General features: G+C 45.7%; 1 protein-coding gene across 1 annotated transcript in view; it reads left to right on the top strand.

Moving 5' to 3' along the window:
• TLL2 (tolloid like 2) overlaps window positions 1–24,122 on the top strand; it is a 120,105-nt gene that overhangs the window by 74,329 nt on the left and 21,654 nt on the right. Inside the window, exons 8-13 of the mRNA XM_038578385.1 lie at window positions 5,691–5,815; window positions 8,115–8,230; window positions 13,244–13,346; window positions 21,639–21,755; window positions 22,766–22,911; window positions 23,399–23,594. Coding sequence (XP_038434313.1) covers window positions 5,691–5,815; window positions 8,115–8,230; window positions 13,244–13,346; window positions 21,639–21,755; window positions 22,766–22,911; window positions 23,399–23,594 — 803 coding nt within the window. The remainder of the gene's footprint in view (window positions 1–5,690; window positions 5,816–8,114; window positions 8,231–13,243; window positions 13,347–21,638; window positions 21,756–22,765; window positions 22,912–23,398; window positions 23,595–24,122) is intronic.

Below are 24,122 nucleotides of genomic sequence, written 5' to 3'. Positions count from 1 at the left end.
TATGCTGGACTGGGTTTTAAGTATTTCCAATATAGCCCTTCTAGACCAGATGAATGTTTTGTTTCAAGAACTTTTCTCCCCCTAGTCCCAGTTTTGTAGGTCTTTCCACCCTGGAGTTAAAGGAGACACAGGGTAAATATTTTCTCTCTTGGCTCCTTTTTCTCAGTTTCCTCTTAAAACCAGTTTGTTGGCTTTTTATCTATTTAATCATTCAAAAAAAGGTTTGAAGTGGTTCCTAGTATATACACAGGACAAATAGGAAACAAATGAGGGAGCTTAAGGATGGGAGAGGGGAGAGTAAGGGTAGAGAGCTATGTTGAAGCTTGGAACCAACTGACTACTCAGAATACATGCCATAAAGTCATGTATGCTTTGGTGGGATTGGCAGTAAATCCTGCTGTGTGCTTCTTAGCAGTTATAGCAAAGAGGAAAGCAATCCATTTCATGAGTCTCTCTGTTCATAAAGATCAAAGGAAACCATTCTTTCAGGAAACACACAGCTCTTGGGAGTGAATGGGGATCTGTGTGCCCAGGGCTCATTGGCTCTTGGGTAGGGCTGCTGGAAGCATGCTGTTGATGAGGTCACAGAACTGTGGGAGAGATCTCCAGACCTCAACATCCCAAATTCTCAGTTTCGGGGGAAGTGGGGTGCTGTCCCTCTGGCTGCACAGATGACTGAGCTGTGATCTCCATCCTGCATGCACCCAGGTGGGATCTCTCTAGAGCTCTAATGGGTGGAGTTTCGTCAAAGTCAGTATCTTTGAACGACTGGCATGAGACTGACTGACCCTGTTCTCATTACTCTTCTTCTGGCTCTTTATCAGAGAATACAAGGGGCACCATGTAATGAAGAGACCACTGAATTGAGAGTCAAAAACTGGGATCCAGTCCTAACACTGATACACTGTGCTTTTGAGGGAAGTATAGACAGTAGTCAGGGAGAGCTTTGTGCTGGGTCAAATCTCCACCTCCCTGGGCATCAGTTTCCTGATGAGGGGTTGGACTAGATGTTCTCTGAGCCCCTTCCAGCTTGAACATTTCCTGTTGTAATTTCTTAATCTGGTGCGGATGGGTGAGGCACTGACAGATAGGGTCACCTTCATTGCCATGTGGACATTCGAGGCTTCTTCTTCCATAGTGGGAAACAGAACTTTGAAGGACCTATTCTGGGGGTCTCTGAGAGGTCTCAAGAAACAAGGGGGGCCAGGATGAGAGCCTACCCTGCCGAGGTCAGAGCGAGATGCTTGGGTGTGGGGCCTGGGCTGACTTGTGGGTTTGGGAAATGGTGTAGGAAATATGTAGTCACACCATCTCAGCCCTGGGGTTGCAGGCTGCAAAGTAGAAACATAATATTGATTTTGTAGAGAACCACTGTCAAGTTGCCCCAAGTGAGAAAGTTGTACCTTGGGTCTTATTTCTATAGCTGTCATGACTCTTCATATTGCTTTATAATTATCTGTTAATTATTATTATAAATTCATCTACTCCTATTTTTTTGTTACATCTCCCTCTCCCAGCCTGAGATCTCTGAGGGCATCCTCTTCTAGTCTCTAGCACCTACCATGGTGCCTCAGGGCACAGAGTAGGTGTCCAATAAATGTTCTTTGTTCTTTAATGGATAAATCAATGAATGAATCAAAGGAGACAGGGAAATCTGCAATGCTGGGGGCTAAGTGAGGGAAGAAATTTCCATTATCCTCATTGCATTTCTGTCCACATACCCACATATGCGGTGGTCACTTTATAAGGAGAATCTACAGGTGTCTCCTGTGCAGGAGTGTTGGGGATACATTACTTCCAATGGGCTGTAGGAACTGCACTGCCTCCCTGGTGCCTGCCATGTGCCAACTACTCTGAAAAGCTCTGAAAACAGAGGCCAGGGCAGGAGTACAGACAGAGTGTCTTTGGACACCAGCATTTCTTTTCTTGTTTTTGTTTGTTTTTTAAGTGGAACCCAGCATGGAACTTGAACTCACAACCCCAAGATCAAGGCCTGAGCTGAGCTCAAGGGTCAGACACTTAACTGAGCCACCCGGGTGCCCCAAGATTTTACTTTTTGTTTTAGAGTTTTGGTTCATGGGCTTCCCTGAAACAATAGCTCCTCATCAAGAGTACCCCAAACCCCTCAGAGGGAGATTGCTGCAAGGGGCAGCAAATGAGTGTGATGGGCAGCCAGGTAGGAGCACAGAAGCTCACCTGAAGGCCTTGAAGGGAGGTGGACTTCTTCTGCCACCATGATGTCATCAGTGCTACACAACAGTCTACCCCAAAACTAATGGCTCCCAACAAAAACTTGTTTTTTTGTGTGTGACATTGTAAGTCATTCTGGCTGGTTTTCTGGTTTTGCCTGGGATCATTTCCACAGCATTAGTCATTTGGCACCACGCCTGGGCTGAGAAGTCCGGGATGGCCAGTGCCACGTCTGATTGTTGTGCTACCTGTCCACTGGGGCCCCTCGGTTCTCTTCCCTGGGGCTTCTCAGCCTCTTGTGGGCTAGACTGGACTCTTCACTACATTGGGACTCAGAGTCCTTACAGGACAAGCTGAGAGGCTACAAGACTCTGAAGACCCAGTCTCTGGAACTTGCAGGACATTGCTTGCGCCACATTCCATTGGCCAGAGCAAGGTGCAAGGACAAGAATATGGACAGTAGGAGGCGCAATTCATCATTTAAAATCTTGCCATGGCTACTTACCTGCCCTTGCCCCAGATTTTGGAACGATTTTGGCAAATCTATTTTGTGGCAAGTAGATTTGCCTTCATTGTCCTTCCTGCCAGTTTTCTGTATGGATTTTCAGGAAACTACTTTGTTCAGTGGGACATTTACCAATGCCATCCTTACTGATGGTCTTTCCTGGCCCACTTTTTGTCAAGTTTTGCACTGCCTAACTCCATGTCATTACTCCTGGCCACATATCCCCTGGAGCTAGCCTGCACATCATCTTTGAGTCTATAAAAGAGCAGAAAATGACCTATAGAACAAACATTTGCTCATCTGGAGGCAAATTCTCTTCCTGCTGATGGGAAACCCAATCTTCCTGTGTGTTTACAATTGGTCTGTCTCCTTCCAACTTCATTTTCTAGTTTATTGTAGTCCTTCCCTCCTCCCCCTTGGTTCGACCTGGGCTGTTGGGGAGTGATGTCTTTGCAGGTTCTATTGGGCAAGGGTCCAGGAGCTGAGGAGACAGTTCTGTGGTACAGGGGCATCTCTGCTTGGAGAGCTCAGAGCTGACAGCTTTATTCCCTAAAGCATCTGCCAAACTCTTTCTTAGGTTAGCAGAATGTCAGGGCTAAAAGTTGTCCTACAGAAGAGGGATGTCACTGCAGCAGTTCACGCAAGGGATGCCTCTTGTAATAAACATCTTCCAGAGCCCACTGCCTTGCTGGGAGCTCAGGGACAGGTTGGAGAGGGAGTTCCAGCCTCAAAACACAGTCCGAGTGTGGACTAATGTTGTTCCTGCTGTTTCAGTTTTTGAAGTCTCCCACGTTCCTGACTCTGTCATTTATCTAGCACACATCAAAGGCAACTGTTTCTTGGGCAGTGGAAAACACTGCCTGGAAGGAGGATGCGGGAGATGGGCTCCAGGCCTGCCTAGATTCCAGGGCTGACACTCTATTATTAGCTCTGCACTCTGGGAAAGTCACTTAAGCTCTGCAGGCTTTTTCTGGCCTGCGGGGAGGAAACCCTAATAAGAATGGCACTGGCCTAGGGTGTTACAAGGACTAAATGAGATGGTGCATGTGAAGTGCCCAGGCCTGGGCCTGACACACAGGAAGGTCCTGAGAACTCTCAGTGGGGGCACAGGTTCTCCACATGGCATGCCCTTGGCAGAGACACCTGTATGCTGTGGTCTTCAGCAGGGTTAGCAGGCCTGGGTTGCTAAGAGATTGTGGTGAGCTTTACATTTTGTGCAGCAAAATTTCTTTCCTTGGGGGAATCAAAATAATTACAAATGGACACATTTTATGTTAGGGCAGAGGTGTTTCTTTTTAGATTTAGTAGGTGATTGAATTTAGAATTTTATGGAGAGTCATTACTTGTAGTTTAAAACTTGCCAAAGTTAGCAGGGAAGTCAAGGATTCCACTAAAGTTTCCACCTCTGGACCCAGAGATGAAGCAATAGGAATTAGAGGAAGTCAGGCCAGGTGGCTAAAGTTTGAGAATAGAGATGCTTCAAAGGAAATCGGCAGGTGATCTGCATGCTTATGTTGGAACAAAAGTGAGCTTGAAGTCTGATTCAGAAAAAGTATATGCAAAACCAGAAAGATAATAAAACATGTAACCAGCAAGAAATAAGGATAATATGTTTTCCAAGGTAGTATAGAATTTAGGGGAAAGGAAAAGTTAGAGAGAGAAAGAGGAGAAAGGATGGTACAGCTAATACACAGGTAACATGCATTTTCACATTTCCTTTGAGTATATGTTACTTTCCAAGGTATTTTGAAGATACTCCCCTACCTTGGTTACATAATTTAATTCAAAAAGCATTTCTTGACCTGTTATGCTCCAGTGTCTGAAGGCATAGAGATGAAGGTCTCAATCTCTCTGCTTGAGGAACTTACTATTTAGCAGAGAAGACAAATACCTTCATTCTTCAAAAAAGACAATGGAGTGTGAGAAGAAGAGGCTAGACAAATAAGGCCCAGAGGTAGCCCAGAGAAGGGAATGAATAACTCAAGATGGGAGGGGTAAAAAGGGCTCAAGAAAACTTTTAAGAGAGGAAACCAACTGATGGGATTTGGGCGAATGAACAGGAGTTTGCTAGTGGACAAGAAGATGCTGAGGGAGCCTCAGCAGAGGACAGCCTGTAAGGGCATGGTTAGGGCTAGCAGAAGTTCCATGTTGCTTAAGATACCAACTGGGGTGGAGGTGTCAGAAGTGGCTGGAGAGGAAGCCAGAGGCCAGTGAGCTAGAGGCCTGGGGATCCAGGTGATGATCAGAGACTGAAATGCCTGTCTAGGCCACTCTCTTATTGTTAGATAAGTAAACTGAGGCTCAGAGAGAGAAGGGGGCTTGTCTGAGCTCACCCAGGTGGCAGAGCCAGGCTATTCATAGAAATCTCTAGACCAGGGCTCTCTCAGCCACCTTTTGTTCTCTGCAGTCTTCTCACTTTCCATCTGATCATCCCCATTGTCAGAAAGGCCCCCCCAAACCCCGATTCCCATTATTCGACAACCCATCCACCAGCACTTACTCACCAGCCCCTGAGAGCCTCACACTATGCTGCCTCCCAGGCCTCTCTGGAGCCTCTCCAAGGCATACCCTTGCTCAGTAGTGCCCATTGCACAACTCCAGGGGCTTCCATGTACACCTTAGTCTCTCTGAATGGTGCTCCCCACAGTTGCCCGGTGTGGCGGGCCCGGGGACCTGGACTTGTCAGGGGCTTTGTGGAAATGCTCCATGCACAGCAGCAAGGAGCTGCCAGGCCAGCAGGTAAGGGCAGATTGGCAAACTCACAAGAGTCATTTTCCTTCCCCCTTGGAAGTGAGGAGGCAGCTCATGAAGTGGAACGCCCAGATGCCAGGACAAGTAAAGCAAGTCTCTTCTGTCACACGGGTCTGCGGAGCGACAGGGGCTAGGGATATGGATGGGATTACGTGCAAGGAAATGAAGACTGTAAATCCCAGCGCGGCCAGCCAGATGGCCTTGACTTTTCTTTCTCCTTTCTCTCTCTCTTTTCTTCCTGTAGAGGAGTTTTCTTAGACACCATCCTCCCCCGTCGAGACGACAATGGCATCAGGCCAACCATTGGCCAGCGTGTGCGGCTCAGTCAGGGAGACATAGCTCAAGCCAGGAAGCTGTACAAATGCCCAGGTAACTGACCCTGGGGAGTCCTGAGGCCTCTGGAGCACCCACAGAGTGTGACTCAGCCACCCTTTGCAGACTTTCCCTTTTGCTGGGAAGGCAGGTTGGGGAACCTGGAGAGGCTGCTGAAATTTCTGGCGTGCGGCTCTAAGGAAGCTTTAGACAGTGTAGAAGGCCCAAATGGTGAGGTAATTGCCAGTAGTGACACGAAGAATAGGTCTTGGAGCTCACAGCTTAATTTGTGGGAATCTTCAGAATTTTCTGGCAAAGCCCTGGTATTCTGAAGAAGAAGAAGGCATAGTGGAACAAGAGTGAACAGGGGCCTGATGCAGTGTGTACCCTGTAACTGTAAAAGCACCTCCCCTTCCTATGGGAGTAGGAGATGTGGGTTTGGCAAAACAAAACCCAAGGGTTTTGCAGAAAGACGGTGAATGAAGGAGAGTGTTTGTAGAAGGGTGGGAGTCAGCAATCCTCAGTGTGTAAATGAGGTTGTTTCTATGGTCTTGGGGCTTTCCTAGCCATCCAAGGTGCTGGTCATTGGCTAGAAATCAGCCATTGAAGACCGGACAGTACACTGGGGTCTGAGGAGATGTCTGCTTCTCTGCCCACCCACAAGCCTCTTCCCCTTGAATGTGCCCTCTTTGCCTTCCATCCCCTTGGCTTCAGCATCACCTCCCCTGCAACCTGCTGCCGTGGGAGTGAGCTCACACTGGCCCCTGAAAGCTGTTGAGCTTCAGAGCAAAGCATTAGTTACAGCAGCCAGAGTTTACCACTGATGAGAGAGAATGCAATTCAGTGGTTTGGGAAGGAAGAAGGAAATTCATTGCCCACAGGTCCAGTAATGTTTTCAAAACCCCAGACCAGACACACAGTTTGATCATGAGACAGTATATTTAAAATAGGGGCCTTCTTAGTGGGATCACAGGGCACGCAAAGGACCCGATGGGGTTTGGTTCATCACAAAACTCTGAGCAGTATGTCCATCCAGCTATTAGTCATGTGGGGGCGTGTTAGGGCTGAAATGCAGGACACACATATCATATAACCTTGCTGAATTGAAAGAGAAACCTTATAGCATTCTCTGGGAAATGCCAGTATTTATTTAGTTATAATGTATATGCCTCTTCCCAAAAGGATTGGAGGCAGCTGGTAAATACCATGGAGCCATATAGTAATGTATCTATTCTTGCAGAATGTTGATGATTATTCTAAAATAATTTCCATGGAACCCTTGGGGGTGTTGACTGCCGGGCATAATCCTCATGATGCCTGGCAGTTGTTCAGTAACATGATATTGAAGCCCTAGCATCCAGGATTTCCTGAGGCTGATGACGGACCACTCTCCAGCTATTCCTTTCCTGCAGTTCCGAGACTGCAGCTTCCAGTAATTTCAAGCAGTAACTGAAAGCAGAGTAGTTGCTGAGTGGAGGTTGAATTGCATGTAGGGAGATATGGGTAAGGATGCTTGTTTCCCACACTTTGTGGGTGACCCCCCCTGGGAGGAAGGGCATTCAGCAAACCAGTGTCTTTGTCTTTTGGGTCCGAGTCCCTGGGCATCAGGAAGTAAGGAACCTACACCTCCCAAACTTACTCATACGGCTACTTTTTTTTTTCTTTAAGGACAAATTAGTGAAAATATTTGTCACATATGTAAGGACCCTAGACTTATGACCAGGCAACTCTCAAACATTCAAGGGCAGAATAGCCTACTGTAGAGTATTCCAGCTTCCCACACCTCTGGTCATTTTTGTGTTTTCTTGACTTTATTTGGTAGCTCATTCAGAGGTAGGTTGCAGAGAAAGAAGAGGCAAGATTCCAAACCAATGAGTTTCTAATGAAGTGAGTTTCAAAGTATTTTCTTTGTCTCATTGCTTCATCTACTTGTACTTTTATATGCTCTCTGTCACTAATGTTATTAGTCATAATTATAATGGGTGCTATGTGTGGAGCACTCACTGTGTGCCAAACACTGAGCGGATCCATTTCATTAACCCTTCAGGCAGCTCCTGCCCATTTTACAGGCAAGAAAACTAAGGCCCAGCAAGGCTGGGAAACTTGTTCACCATACCCGAGGCCATTTCAAGAGCCTCAGAAGAAACCTTTGGGTATTACATTTTGGTGCCTAGACCCTATTTTCACTTTTATTAGACAGAAAACAATTGTCAGTCTACCTGACATGCTTCTTGCCAATGCGTTCCGAGGGCTTTGGCTGATCAAGGGGTGTCATCTGCTAAGCAGACTGGTGCAGGGAGGTGCTTAGGTGAGGAGTGTGTATACTGGAACCATTGTCGTTGTTTTGCTTCTGCAGCATGTGGGGAGACCCTGCAGGACACAGCAGGAAACTTTTCTGCACCTGGTTTCCCAAACGGCTACCCTTCTTATTCCCACTGTGTCTGGAGGATATCGGTCACTCCGGGGGAAAAGGTAGGTGTGAAACCACCTCAGGAAATGACAGTTTTCTTTGAGTTGGGTAAGTTGTGGGGGATTGTATTATTATTATTATTAACAATAGTAAAAACAGCTATTAGCTTTGAGCACCCACTATGTGCTAGGTGCTGTGCTAGCTTGTTTAACATTATTTATTTCTGGACTTCAACCAGCATCACCCATACAAATGGAGGCCAATAAGCAAGATGTCCACATGAATTATAAATTAGGCTCACAGTTTTTAAAACAGAACAGACTCTATCCTTCTTCTTTGATAAATACAGCATCAGAATGCCTTGGGAGGTGAGGATCCAATTTAGAATTCCTTGACACCTCAGAGTATTGCTCTGGAAGGAAGCGATGTAGGGAAAGCTCCCCTCAATCCACAACTGGCCCCTCCTCTTTTCAGCCCCCTGTCTCATCTCAGGAACACCCGTGGCGATACTCCAGCCATGCTCCAAAACACTCTGCATTCCTACCTTGCAAACAGCTATTGCTTGGCTGTCTCTCCAGAGAAGTGCTCTCTATGCTCAGGAGGGTGGATTCAGGGCAGAGACCTCTGCATTCTCTGGAAGTGGGCTCAGGGCCATTTGGACAGGAACTCCAGGGTCCTGGGCAACTGAAGTGAGGTAGGAGCTATGCAAACTCTGAGTGAGCACAATCCTTTGGGTCTGAAGATTCCATGATTCCCTCCAGATTCCCTCTGGAGCTGAGACAGGGCAATAGCTTCTTTTGTCCTGGTCCAAGTGTGGTATGTTCTCAACCCTACTGCAAGATATATTTCTTCATGTCCATTATATAGGTAAGAATTTGAGGTTCCGACATTTAAAAAATTGCCCAAATTCACAGTAAAATATAGAACTGGGACGTGGGACTTCTGCACTCCTAAAACTTGTTTTTTTTTTTTTTTTCACACTTCCCTACAAATCCAAGGGTTCTTCCAGATGCTTCTGTCTTTGAGATGCCCTCTCTATCCCTTGGGTCAGAGTCTCTACAGTTATAGCTGCCATAGCTTGTCTCAGAATATCATGATTGCTGGTTTATTTGGTTGTCTGCCTTTTGGACCTTAAACTCATTGAAGACAGAGACTACTCACCCCTAGGTCTCCAGCACCCAACACAGCCATGGCACATAGTCACACAAAAGGTATTTGTTGAATGGGCATATGAATGGATGAGTGGCGAAGGAAAAACCTACAGCTGGGATGCCATGGAGGTGATGGATTTTTGGGTGCCTGTAGCCAGTCTTCAGTTATTCCTAATTCATAACTGTTAAAAATGTCCATTTAAATGTTTTCTATGACCTGAGTACTATTCTCAGCATATTATGTGGATTATCTCTTAGTCCTCAGAACTTCATGTGATAGGTGCTACTAGCACATTTTTTCAGATAAGGAAATGCATTTGCTTAAGGCTACTCAGTTTGTTGCAAAGTTGGGATCTGAACCCAGGTGAGAACCTGGATGTTTAACCATCATCCTATATTATTTCACAAAGAGGTCATCAGGCTAATGAACATTTGAACATTCATTCACACACATGCTCACATATACATGTGCTCACACACAACACCCACATGCAACTCTTCTTCTGACTCTAAGCATTTATGACTGTGTGGTTGACGTCTTGAGCCTGAGAGACTCCAGGCTTGTCTTCCTTGGGTGCACGTGCTGCTATCCCTGTGCCTGCTGGAGGCATGAGTGAGAGAGAGGCAAGAAAAAGGAGGCAGAAGAGGAGGTGATCTAGAAATCCCCAAGTTGTTGAATTGCCTTAAATAGTAGAGGCTGTGTGATATGTTTGAACTGCATAAGATTCATCAAGCTTTAATTATTATTGCTGAGGTGCAGAGAGAATATTTATCATTGAAATTCCTGTATAGGAATTATTTCAATTTCTGCTTCACCCAGCCTTCCGCAGAGCTGCTATAATTAGCAAACTTGATTGATTCAAGGATTACCTCTTGTTTATCACCTATTCCTCTATGGTCTTTATGGTTCCCTAACATATTTAAAATAATTAAGCTGAATAAGTATCCCATTCATTTCAGTCATGAATGTGTTACCAAAGAAGTTGTAATAACATTTTCTTTCTAAAATTTGAAAAGCTTAAGAATGCTATTGCAACCAGCCAGTAAATATTACTGAGCCCTTTTGCTCGAATGCAAGCACTGTGGGAGATACAAAAGAAATCTAATTTAAAATCCCTGTCTTCAAGAGACTTAGAGTTTAGTTAAGGTCCTCCCCTTACCTCTAAGGAGTCTGATTTCATTGAAGGAGGGGCATTTGCTTTGCCCAGTATTACTTTTTACAGTTTTGAGGTGGTACTAATCCACAAGCAGGGTTGAGAACCACTGGTATGGCTCGAAAGAAGAGTGAAAACACACACACACACACACACACACACACACACTGTACAATATAGGAGGTGAACTGGCCTATTATTTTCTGGTCCTGCCTCTTCATTTTGTAGGAGATCAGAGAGGACTTTGTGGAAGAAGGTCCTACTTGTCCTAAGACCTGAACATCGGGTGGGATCAACCCAAATGAAGGGATGGACACTTCAATGCTAATTAAAACAGGCAGCCTATGAAGAGCGCTTAGTGGGTCCTGTTTGTGGTTCACTAAGTTTACACTTAGTGAGGCTTGATTTTTTTTAAACTGCATTTATTGAGTGCCTATCATGTGTCAGACCTAGCATTACACACTCACTATACAGTTTCTTATGCAGTCCCTTCAATAACTCAAAAGTATGCATGTTGTTTTGAAGATAAGAGAACTAAAGATCCAAGTGGCAAGTAAGTGGTAGTAAGATCTGAGAGCTAGTAAGTGGTAAAGCTGAGAAATCCAGATCTGCCTGACTCTAAAAATACCTGCTATATTATTTATAGTCACTATAAAAGGGAGGCAGGGAGCCCCCAGAAGGGAAAGGCCGTGTCCATTTGGGCAGTCAGAGAAGGATTCAGGGAGGAGCGGAGGGCACTGGAGCTGGGCTTGAGGAAGGTTCCATTAGCATGGATACCTCAGGGCTCGCTAAGTAATAAGGTCATATCAGATGGATGCTGGAGGCTCTGAAAGGTAAGCAGAGAGTTTATGAGATGGGGGCAGGGGGAACCATTGAAGTTTTCTGAGCATAGAAGGCATTTGGTAAACATGAGATGTAAGTGCAAAATTGATCTAGAAGCCTTAGTGCGCAGAGGGGGCCAGGGCATGGCAGGGAGGAGTTCAGGAATCATCTTGGCAAGAACGATGCAGACAGGGCTCTTGAAGGGGTGACCAGACTGGCTTGCAGCAGGGGATGCAGTCATCCTACAGGAAGGAAGTCTATCAGCATCGGGGATAAACAATAGGGGCAAAGTAGAGATGACAGCAAAGGGTTGTACCCGGGGACTGGGGTCACCTGTGCACAGGAAGCTGGAAGGGAAAAGTTGCATTGAGGTGCCCTCACAGTCATCAGGGAGCAGGGAGGACAGGAGTCAGTCGAGGCCAGAGAGCAGCGGAGAGAGAACAGATGTGCTGAAACCCAGAGAGAGGAGGTTCAAAGCAGAGGGGCCATGGAGAATGAGACAAACAAGTAACAGTCCTTTCAATTTGGCTGGGAAGGTACTGGAAACTTTGACCTGCAGCCTTCCAGCCTGGGCCTTTGCCTAGAGACAGAGGGACCTGGGGCTGTCTGAATATGAAAGAAAGTGGCTAGAGGACAGAGAAGAGAGAAGAACTGGTGCAGGGCAGGGGCCCCAAATGGGATAAGGCACAGACAGGGTTAGGGCTGCAGTGGCCAGGCAGGGCTGCCTTCAGTGGGACCTGGTGAGTGAAGAGAACAGAGAAATAATGGAGCAGGGACACGGTGGGCATGCGTGCACCACGTGGGCACCTTACATGGTGGGGCTTGATGGGGGTGAACTAATGCCCGAACTCTGCTCTGGAAGGGTAGCAGGTTGTGGAACAGTAGCTGTGTGCCAAGTCCACAGGGCCACCCAACCTGCTCCACTGTTTGTGGAAAGGAGCATCCACTGAATGGCCTCAGGCTGTCCAGAAGAACTGAAACCTAGTGCAGCTGAACCCCCAGCTCTCCTCTACAGGCCCTTGCCTCCCCATTCCAGACACACAGCATGACCTGCACTGGTAGGACAAAACAGTTCCCCAAACTCTCCTTCCCTGAGTCCCTCTCACCAAAACACCCTCCTGCCCTGTGCCTCTGCCCCCTGAGCCCCTATTCCCCTTAGGTTAAATGCCTGAGAAGCCTTCATCAGTATTGCTGGGCAGCATTGATTTCTCCTTCCTTGGGGCTTCAGGATTCCCTTTCTGTCCATCCCTCCCTTTTCAGCATTTATTTAAGAGTGTTCTAACTCACCTGATGCTTCTATGTTCCCTGAGCTCTCTAAAGGCAAGAACCCTATCTTGCTAATCTTTCTATCTCAATTGGCCAACACAGATGAGCACATAGTAGGTGGTCAACTAACAATGATGAGATGAATAAATGAAAGAATGAATGCGTGATTGAACGAAAGAACAGACCAAAGATAGGAAGGCTCTTGGATATACTGCATCTCAGAAGAGTGAGGTTATGGCCGAGGAGACATTGATCACGGTGGTGCTCAGATGCACTCCGGCTAACCCCAGGTCCCTTGGAATGATTGATGATGTTATAAGATCTCGTATCTCTGAACTTCACTGACCCCTTACCTCCTTCTAAATCCCCAGTCTCAGTGCATCCTGGTTCATCTTTTTAATGCATCCTGTTTTCTATAAACCACCTAGTGACTTCAAAAGCTCAAGTTATTCCCCAGACAGAACCAGAGGACCCATCTCCTCTGTTTACTCCCCATCCTGCTTTAGGTTTATTATTTAATGTCATGAGGTTTCCTGTAAGCGTGTCTTTGCAAGGACGCTCCTACTGTGGTCTGAGCACTCTGTATGCTAAAAGGTAATGTGAGAACACGGGCATGCAAGATGTATCTTCAAGCCTCCTCAGGCTCTGCTGCCAAAACTCACTTTTCAGTAACTCTTTACAGATCGTCCTGAACTTCACATCCATGGATTTGTTTAAGAGCCGCCTGTGCTGGTATGACTATGTGGAGGTCCGGGATGGTTACTGGAGAAAAGCCCCCCTGTTGGGTGAGTTGACTTTAGAAAGCCCTGGGAGAGGGGTGATGGGCTTTTCTGTGTGACGCTGTTAATGTGTGGAAGGGCCCGTCCTGACAGCAGTCACAGGAAGCTCTCAACGGTCTGTGTCATTGTAAAACTCTGAACACTCCATTTGGCAACACATGTTAAAAGCTTTTAGACTGAGACTGCCCTTCAACCCAGCAATTTGGCCTCTTGGAATGTATCCTAAGGAACCAATTAAGGAAGTGTGCAAAGTTCTAGCTATGGGGATGTTCACTGGAGCAGGAAAAATGGAAAACAATTTAAATGTTCAACAGTAGAGATTAGCTGAAAAAATTGTGATACATCTTTCCAGTGGAAAAGTATCCAGCCACCACAAATAAAGTTGGAGGTGACAACTTATTGATACAGAGACATGTTCCTGTACATTGTTACACAAACAGGTGTTACAAAAGCAATTGAATTCCATTTTAATAAACATACATTTGTATGTATATTTTGCAGGCTTTGCAAACTCAGATGCCCTCAGAAAATAGGCATACAGGAGGAAGATGGGGTTGGCATAATAAATGAAGGAGTGGTAGGGAGTGTGGCAAAGTGAACAGTGAATATCCTGACCAGAATTATTCAAAACAAAATTACCTAAAACATGTGTAGGTTGGATTCAACTGGAAGAAACCACCTTGTGATCTATAGTACAAATATCAAGTAGAATTATCAGCATAAATAAATAAATAAATAACACATAGTGGTTATTTCAGGATGATGGAGTATTTTTTTAAAATTTATTCTAGGGGTGCCTGGGTGGTTCAGTCAGTTAGGTGCCTTTATTTTGGCTTAGGTCATGATCTTGGGGTCGTGAGATCAAGCATTGGGCTCTGCACGGGGCATGGAATCTGCACCAGGCTTCTTCCCTCCCTCTGTACCTCCCCCACACACACACATACACCCTCCATGCTCTTTCTTAAAAAAATCATCTTATTCTAGTTTTCCTGGTTTAGCTATATTTTCTAAATTTTCTACAATAAGTGTGTACCCTTTCTGGGAGATGCATAGTGCATGAGCTCATGTGAAAAGACAGCTTGGACTTTTTAGTGAGAGGTAGTGGGTAGATTGCATAAGGAGAAAAGGTCAGTTCATTCAGGACTGGTCACCAGAAGAACCATCTTCCATGGGTGACCCAAAAAGATGAATGTATAGAGATCCAATGGCACAGTGTCCTGGGAATGGACCTAGGGACTCATTTGGGTCAGGAATAGCAACCATGATGCAGCCAGAGAGAGATGCAGATTTACAAGAAACCAGATGGAAGGGTTTTGGCTGATAGTGGGTTGTCCTCATTTTTAGAGCAGTAGTAGGGTAGGCTTCTGGGTTGACAAGTCTAAGCCCTCAGTGAGATCTTTGTCCCTGCCGTGTCCTCACATGGGCAGAAAAGCCACACTGGTTGTGCTGTGAATTGCTGGCCTGGAAATGCTGCTGTTGGGACAACAGGCTAAAAATGGAAACAGGAGGAAAGCGGGAGAGTTAAACTGGGGCGTTCTGTGGCCAGATGGAGCTTGATTCTAGGTAGCTCAGAAGAGATAGGGACAGAGGGTCTGGCTTGACCCAAGGGAGCCTGGCAGATAGTAATCTCTGTGTGGCCACAGGGTCTCAGCCAGGTCATAGCTGGGAATAACACATAAGCTCCTTTTGTCCAGAGGACCATGAGTTTTTTTGTTTTGTTTTTTAAGATTTTATTTACTTATGAGAGACACAGAGAGAGAGGCAGAGACATAGGCAGAGGGAAAAGCAGTATCCCTGCAGGGAGCCCAATGTGGAACTCCATCCCAGAACACCAGGATCACGACCTGAACCAAAGGCAGACACTCAATCACTGAGCCACCCAGGACCGTGAATTTAAGTTCCTAGAGGTACAAACAGATAGGAATTTATGTCCCCGTGTGCTCAAGAAAGCAGCCATGGCAGGCTCTGAGCAGGGTTACCAGGTTACCACCATTATCAGTCGGCTGGTTTGCAGTCTAGGTAGACAAACCAAGCGTGGCCAGGAGTGTATATGCTGTAGGACAAATGGGTTTTGTTACCAGATGGCAAGGTGGAGGCTGCCTGCCCTGGATTTCTGCTTCCTGCCTAATGTGAGCAGACACAGTGCATGCTAGCAGCCAGAAGGAGGCATGGCTTTCTAGGTAGTAATGATTGAGTGTGTCAGGAAGATGGAGAGCTGCATTCTGGGTAGCAGAGGTTCCTAGCCTGGCTGGACGTCAATATCTGCTGGGAAGATTTCTATGAATATAGATCCCTGGAAGACTACTGAACCAGAATCCCCATGAGTTGGGTCAGGGAATGATCCCGCTTACCTGTAAACGTATGTACATGTGTGCTTGTTCAGCACCACATACATAGAAAGGGCACAGCAAGGGTGCTTATCAAACAATTGAAGCTGGTTACCTCTGAGAAAGGAAGCACAGATGTAAGCAGCTTGGTGGTTTGGTTTGTATACTTCTGGATTGTTCTACATCTTTTACAAGAATGCTTTCAGGCAGTATTTTATAATTGAACTAATAGAAAGGGCTCTGTGCAAGGAATTTCAATGACAACATGGAATCATAGACCGCCTCAGCCTGGCAGGGATCTTAGAATCACTTATCCTACACCTTCACCAGGAAACCACGCTCCTTGAGTGTGGACCAACTCAGTAAATCCACACAGGCAGCTAGTGGCTGAGATCAGACCAGAACTCAAATGCCTGGGTCATGTGGCGTGCTACTGAACTTGAGAAGGGTATCCCTGTAGGACTGTCAGATAAAATGCATGATTCACTGTTTATCTGAAATTCAAATTTAACTAGCCTTCCTGTATTTTTGTTTACAAAATCTGGCAACCCTAAACTCCCCCAGAGGAATGTGGTAGACTCAAAGGGCTCAGGGGAAGGAAGCTCTCTGTTACTGAAGTTCCCCCAGAGAGGGCTGAGACACGCTCCCGAGAGTGGGCACAGCCAGAGGCATTTCCAGCAATTCCCTGTTCTTGAACTTGAAACAAGAATTTTCTCACTGCATTATCCTGATGTCTCTGGCTACGCTTTCATTGATGAGATGGGGCCTTTGCCATTTGTTGTTGTCGGTGAGAGTTTGTTTTGTTCGGTTTTGTTTGGGGTGGGATTTTTGGCTCATATTTTACACACTTTTGCAGTGTGTGTGTGTGTGTGTGTGTGTGTGTGTTGAGTGTACCACAGCCAAGGCATGGCCCAGTGCCTGTAACCATCATTCTTCATTTGCGGGAATCCTCCTTTGCCAACTATTTGGCCTGCTCTGATGTTTCCAAATGCAGTTGTTAGTGCACTTTTGTGTTTGGAACAAGTGTATTGTGTGGGCTGAGCTGGTCCCTGGGAGGGGTCAGTGCCATGAAATCTGCTGGGAGGAGGCAGGTCAATGCCCCTTTGGCAGGAGGGAGAGCGGATTAGGGCGGATTGTGAAAGTATGCATCTTGCTCTGAAAAACTGTGCATTGCATATTTTCCCAGGGCAGTGTGTGAAAATCCAGGCATAATGGATGCATAACTTTTTATGAATGAACCCTTTATGACTCCCCATGAAGCCCACTTGTAGTGTCCTCATCTGCATTTCCTCTTCTTGATATCCTTATTAAACTCCTCCTCCAAAGCCAGGAACATGATTCAGTTTAGGAATTTGCCACCTTTTCTCTGGTCCAGTTTCTGCCCAGCCTGTTAGTTTTCTTGGAAGGGGACTGCTTGGGACACCTTTTTTCACAACGTGATTAAAGAGAAATGTAAGTAGAATGAGGATGTTTCACAGCTGGTAAAAGGTATCAAATTGGCTTTTCAGTTTCAGGGCTCACTTCATGAGATTGCACCTGAAGTGGGGAGGAAGGGGCTACAGAGAGCATTTACCAGTAGTCTTAAGTACTGTCCTGTTCATTGGATTCTCCTCCCTCATTTCTGCTGGAGGACTTGCTCTAACAATGCACTTTTGTATGTAGAACTGTCTTTGAGCATTCTGTACCACCGCAGTGCACACAAAAGCCCCTCTCCCCCCTTCCCACGAAGTGGGGAGGGAAGTTCAGAGAGGCCAGGCCAGCCAGTCAGTGTCGTGTGGCCCCACTACTGGGGCTCCCGGGGCAGGGGCACCTCCCAAGTGAGCAGAAATGATAACAGGAGTCACACAGCCAAGCCTGGCATTGCCACAAGCTTGCTGTATGGCTGGAGGCTTTGATCTTTGTTTCTAAGTGTCCGTGTCCAAACTGGGAACGATGTGTACATTCCCAGAGAGCAGATTTCACATCTATTCATCCAAAAGTGAACCGTGTTCAGAGTCGCCCCTTGAACAGAGAAATTGCTTCTGTGACTGTGGTGACTAAGTAGAAGGCAAAGTTGATGATGAAGGTCAAGATCTCAGGCTGCCAAAGTTCAAATCCTGTTTCACTTGCAACATTGAGTGTAACTCAAAGTAAGTGTAACTCAACTCAAATTCTTCAAATCCTCAGTTTTCTCATAAACTAGATTCATAATAATACCTAATTCAAGGGGTAGCAGGATGCAGTTAGATAATCCATGTAAGGTGCTTGGGACAGTGTCATGCTCAATAACAAAGGGCTTTCGTTAGAACCATTATGGTGGAGAAGAGAGTGTTGAGAAAACAGTCGGGACCGCGTAGACAGTTTTTGTTAAGAATTTCAAGGTGATTTGGGGGGATAGAAGTTCTTTAGAAATAATTTGTAATTTATCCTACCAAGTCTGGCTTTGCCAAGGCACTAATTCCTCCCTCCTCTAAAGTAGTGAGCAGACCGGGTTGTCCTGTGGCCCAGTGGTGGGTGGTTCATCTCATCCTGTTGGGTTTTTAGACAGCAGGGCAGGCATGGGAAGTCTCTCTCCTTTTTGGAAACAGTCTCCAGTGGCTGTGACAGCTGGGGTTTTCAAAGGAGAAATTTGGACTTGAAACTTGGTTTGGCTAAGAAAGAATTCCTTTTGTGATCCCATGTTGTTGAACTGCTGTTCAGCAGCCCTGTCTCCTCACTGGTAAGCAATACTTATGTGTTGTTTTCCAAGAATTAATTGACACTAATTGGCCATGCCAGAGTAACCATTACTGAAAATTTATGGGCTTCTGATGGATTTTTCCTTCCCAAATTCTTGGCAGAAGTTTCAGCTCATCTCACTTAATATTAAGCTCACCAAATCCAAAGAGCTGCAGGTGGCCAGAATCAGAAGGAAGCAGGAGGTTAGCAGCTTCTACCCCAGGTCTCCCCAAAGAATGTATCCACAGTTGGCCATCAGGAAATGTCCATGATGGCCTTTATTCCTTCCTGAACCTCATTCCCCTATTTCTCAGAGGGCAAAGCAGAATTATAACTTCAAGTGATTGATCCAGTGCTCAACATGGGTATTGGCAATAGGGAGTGCCCACTAAATACCTATTGAATAGGGATCCCTGGGTGGCACAGCGGTTTAGCACCTGCCTTTGGCCCAGGGCGTGATCCTGGAGACCCGGGATCGAATCCCACGTCGGGCTCCCGGTGCATGGAGCCTGCTTCTCCCTCTGCCTATGTCTCTGCCTCTCTCTCTCACTGTGTACCTATCATAAATAAAAAAAAAATAAAAATAAAGTTGTTAAATACCTATTGAATAGACATGAAAAAGTATCAAGAAAAAAAATTAAGATATAATTCACATATAATACAACTCACCATTTAAGGTGTACAAGTCAATGATTTTTAGTATGCTCATGGAATTGTGTGACTAACCATCACCATAATTAATTTTAGAGCATCTTCATCACCCCAAAAGAAAGCCCAAACTCGTTGACAGTCACTTCCCATGTCCCCAATATTAAATGGGTTTTTGAGTGTGTCACACAATCAGTGCTTGAGAGAACCATGACTTCCAGTCCAAATAGTCTTCCAGTCCTTCACTAGCCTGTGTTGTGAACTGTTCAGCACAACTCAGCTCATGTCCCACCTCATCAGGTAGTGGGAAGTTAACTTCAGTCAATTTGGGTTTTCTTCTCCCCAAGATGGGAGTGCTGATAAGGGATATACTTGGTGCCAAGGCATGGTGGCCAGTGAGGCATCCATATTGCCATGCCAGCTGGCATTACTGGATGACCTCAATTCTGGTTTCCAGTCCTCTGAGCGAAGAATCATAAGAGGCTGCTGTGCTTCCTTCTTGTCTCAATTCTAGTCTAATTCAGATTGGTGCCAAAGTCCACATCTCCCTAGAAGACATTCAGTGGGTGATGTCCTATGGCTCCCCACATCCTCTGGACTATGGAAAAGTCACCTCCATTCCCCTTTGCCTGAAGAACTCTACATGCCTGTCTCCTGGACTAATGTCTGGATGAACCATCTCTATATTCCTATTCTGACCCCAGGTGGGACATGGGGATCTAGAGTCTTATTGCCCCTGCAGGCTCTGCCTCGGGATTGGGGGCACAGTTCTGTCCTTGTCCCAGATCCTTTCGTATTTTTATTATTTTTAAAGAAATTATTTAAATGTAATTTAGTTAATCTATAGTGTGTTATTAGTTTCAGGAGTAGAATCTAGTGATTCATCAGTTGCATATAACAGTGCTCGTTACATCATGTGCCCTCCTTAATGCCCATCACCCAGTTAGCCCATCCCCCCACCCACCTCCCCTCCAGAAACCTTCAGTTTGTTCTCTATATATAGTTAAGAGTCTCTTATGGTTTGCCTCCCTCTTTGTTTTTAATCTTATTTTATTTTTCCTTCCCTTCCTCTATGTTCATCTGTTTTGTTTCTTAAATTCCACATATGAGTACTCAAAATCATGGTATTGTCTTTCTCTGACTGACTTATTTCACTTAGCATAATACACTCCAGTTCCATCCACATTGTTGCAAAGATAAAATTTCATTATTTTTGATGGTTGAGTAATATTCCATTGTGTATCTATTCATCAGTTGATGGACATCTGGGCTGTTTCCATATTTGGCTATTGTGGACATTGCCACTATAAACACTGGGGTGTGGGTGCCCCTTCAGAGCACTATTTTTGTATCCCTTGGATAAATAGTAGTACATTGCTGGGTTGTAGGGCAGTTCTATTTCGAACTTTCTAAGGAGCCTCCACGCTGTTTTCCAGAGTGGCTGCACTAGTTTGCATTCCCACCAGCAGTGTAAGACAGTTCCCCTTTCTCCACATCCCTATCAACATCTGTTGTTTCCTGAATTGTTCATTTTAGCCATTCTGACCACTGTGAGGTGGTATCTCGTTGTGGCTTTGATTTCTATTTCCCTGATGATGAGTGATGTTGAGCTTTTTTTTTTTTCATGTGTCTGTTGGCCATGTGTATATCTTCTTTGGAGAAATGTCTGTTCATGTCTTCCGCTCATTTCTTGACTGAATTTTTTGTTTTTGGGTGTTGAGTTTGATAAGTTCTTTATAGATTTCGGATAATAACTTTTTATCTGATATGTCATTTGCAAATATCTTCTCCCATTATGGAATGGTTCTGTTTTAATTTTGTTGACTGTTTCATTTGCTGTGCAGAAGCTTTTTATCTTGATAAAACCCCAATTGTTTATTTTTGCTTTTGTGTCTTTCTACTAGATCCTTAAACCCGCTGGGGGTCTCCATAATCCTTTTCCATCAAGGTCATTAGCTTAGGGTGGGACAGGCTATGGGGCCCTTCTAGATGGTCCATGGTGCCCTCTCCAATCCTCTCTCCCTCATTCCCTCATTTGTCTGTCCTAGGAATCTTTCTAAGACTCCAAGGGTGGAAATGGAAAAATGTGCTCTTACTCATTGAGAGTTCTTCCAAATCTTTGTAACTGTGACAAAAGCTTGTGAAATTCATAAGCCAAGAAGGTGTGATTTTTTTTTTTTTTTTGTCTATGTTGTCTGACATCCCTTGTCTGAGGCAAGGAAAGCAGAATGTCTTCCCCAAGGCATGCCACCCCTAAAAGAAGGGCATATATGTAGTAGGAAATACCGAGGGAGGAAACATCTGTCACTGCCTCAGACCGTTGCTCACCACACCTTCAGCACCTGTACCAGACTCATTTGGCAGAGCTCACTGGTGCCTGAGCTATACTCTGGGTACTTTGATTGATTGGAGTCTGGAATCCTCTTGAAGTCAGCCTGGAGGAGACACACGGGCTGTATGACTGCCTCCTTCCATCTTTTATTCCTGTCTGAGCTACAGGCCGAATGGCCACAGCTAAGATTACTGCTCACCTTGAGCCACATTGAAGAAACACTGCTCCCTCTGTCTCTAATGAGTTTCTTCTTGCTGTCTGTTGGCAACCTGACCAATCTTTTCCACTTCCCAGGTAGGTTTTGTGGCGATAAAGTCCCGGAGCCCCTCACGTCCACAGACAGCCGGCTCTGGGTGGAGTTCCGGAGCAGCAGCAGCCTCTTGGGCAAGGGTTTCTTCGCAGTGTACGAAGGTTTGTTCACGACGAGATAAGCCCCCTGGGTAGCACTTGATGTGCCTCTGGCCTTCGCATGCCGCCCACTGTCTCCCTTGCACCCAGGCAGGTGTGGCAGCTGCTGGAGCTGTGAAGGTTGGAGCAGCCACCACAGGGGCTGGGCTGAGGAGTCCCCTCCTCAATCCTGTCCCCTTCCTCCCCACTCTGGAAGCAGAGAGGCCATCTGTGCTTACTTCTGGACAGGTGTCGTCTACCTGTCCCCCCCCCCACCCACACACACACACTGAACTCCATTCCACTGCAGCTGGGGAGACTGTCTGGGGTATAGAACCCTGAGGACATGAAAGCAGCCTCTGAATAGCTGTGTGAGCCCGAGCAAAGGACCTAACCTCTCTGAGCCTCTGTTTGTTTCATTTATGACAAAAAGACTTTGGACAATATCAGGGTATTTACAACTACATTTCTTGAAAGGGCCTCTGAGGCCACCATGGTGGTTGAGTTGAGGAAACAAATAGGTCTGGGCTCTGGACAGCTGCCACCAGGGCATTTCTGCCAAAATTCGTTCCACATATTGGATAAATTGTAATTTTGGAGAGGCCAAGATTTTGTTTTTATAAAAGAAATAACGCGCGCGTGTGTGTATGCACAAATGCATGTGTCTGGCCCTCTGTACCAGCCCTCTATGTTAGAATCACTTGGGGAACTTAGACATTATTGCTACATGGAGCTCCCCCAGACCCACTAGCATCAGAACTTCTAGGGATGTGACCCCTGCTTCTACAGCTCGAAATATTCCCCAGGTGATCGTGATGCACAGCAAGGTGGAGAACCGTGGTTATTTTCTTTATATGAAGAAAATCCAGAGTTGCAAACAAATGAAATTGTGCCTTTCTAGAGGCAGTCTTGGTTGGATAGAAATGAAAATCTTGCCACATGGAGCCACCTAGTGGTATAAGTGTGGCCACTAATTTCCTTCCTAAGATCTGACCAGGGACCTCATTCCTCCTCTCCTGGCTCTCTTTCTAAAGCTACATGTGGGGGAGACATTAACAAAGATGCTGGTCAAATTCAGTCTCCTAACTACCCGGATGACTACAGACCTTCCAAGGAATGTGTTTGGAGGATTACGGTTTCAGAAGGGTTTCATGTGGGGCTTACCTTCCAAGCTTTTGAGGTAAGTACTGCTCAGTTTTTCTTCCTGAGGATGAAGTACATGTCAACTTCTGCTAGACAATCTCTGCTGTATAAAGATGGGCTTCCATTTTTTTTTTTTTTTTTTTTGGTTGAAAAGAGGAACCTAAGAGACCATCTCAAGCTCACGGTGCATTGTACCCAGACATTTGGCATCCAAATCTTTGCAGGCTTTGAAATGGCATCCACCTCCTTTCTGACGGCTACCCAGGGGACGTGAAAGTCTAGAATGGGATCCCAGGAAGTTGTGTAGAACCGTCCTGCCCTATGTGTCATTTCTTAGTCTGCACAGCTTAGTCTGGGCTTTCTCAAATAGAGGATAGCTTAGAGAGCCCAGGACACACTTGGATCCTTTGGCCTCTTGGTTAGATTTTTGAGAGTGTTATGTAGTAGGTTCCCTTCTTATGTAGAAATACCTTTAATACCAGACCAACCATCATCTTCCATGCTGCCTCTGTTTCTTTATTTAGATTGAAAGGCACGACAGCTGTGCATACGACTACCTGGAAATCCGCGATGGCCCCACAGAAGAGAGTGCCCTGATTGGCCATTTCTGTGGCTACGAGAAGCCAGAAGATGTGAAATCGAGCTCCAACAGAATGTGGATGAAGTTTGTGTCCGATGGCTCTATCAATAAAGCGGGCTTTGCAGCCAATTTTTTCAAGGGTATGAATTAGCAGTTTGTTTGCATTTTTAGTCACAGGAAGAGGTATTGCCCCCCTGGCTTAAGAATCACAAAACCCATATGGAAGCTTAGCATCCAACAAGGCTCCCTGTTGGGAGAAGGCAGTGACCCATTTTAGAGCTGCCTCTAACGGAGTTCACCACTGACTCAGGAACAGGTGCGGCCTGGGCTGCTCCATGGCAGAAAGTCCTGCCACTGCACTTGGAAACTATATTTAATAAGTTTATCAGGTCAACCTAGCAAACCTCAGGGAAATTGAGCCTTGATAATAAATATTCATGTAATCACTCTCATTAATTGAGCACCTACTGGGTATCAGGAACTTTGCAAGGTACTTGGCTGACATGATGTCCTTTAATTCCCAAAATAACCCTTCAAGTTGGGTTCAGATCACATTTGATTAGGGTTGAGAAGGGTTGCTTGAGGGTCACCCAGATAGTTAAGGCAGATCAAGAATCCAAGTGCCATCTGACTCCTAAGGCCAAACTCTTTCAACAGCACAGCCTTGC

Source organism: Canis lupus, chromosome 28 (assembly GCF_011100685.1).
Source record: "Canis lupus familiaris isolate Mischka breed German Shepherd chromosome 28, alternate assembly UU_Cfam_GSD_1.0, whole genome shotgun sequence".
NCBI lineage: Eukaryota > Metazoa > Chordata > Mammalia > Carnivora > Canidae > Canis > Canis lupus.
Note: the sequence above shows the minus strand (reverse complement) of the source record. Positions and strands in the feature narration are given on the sequence as shown.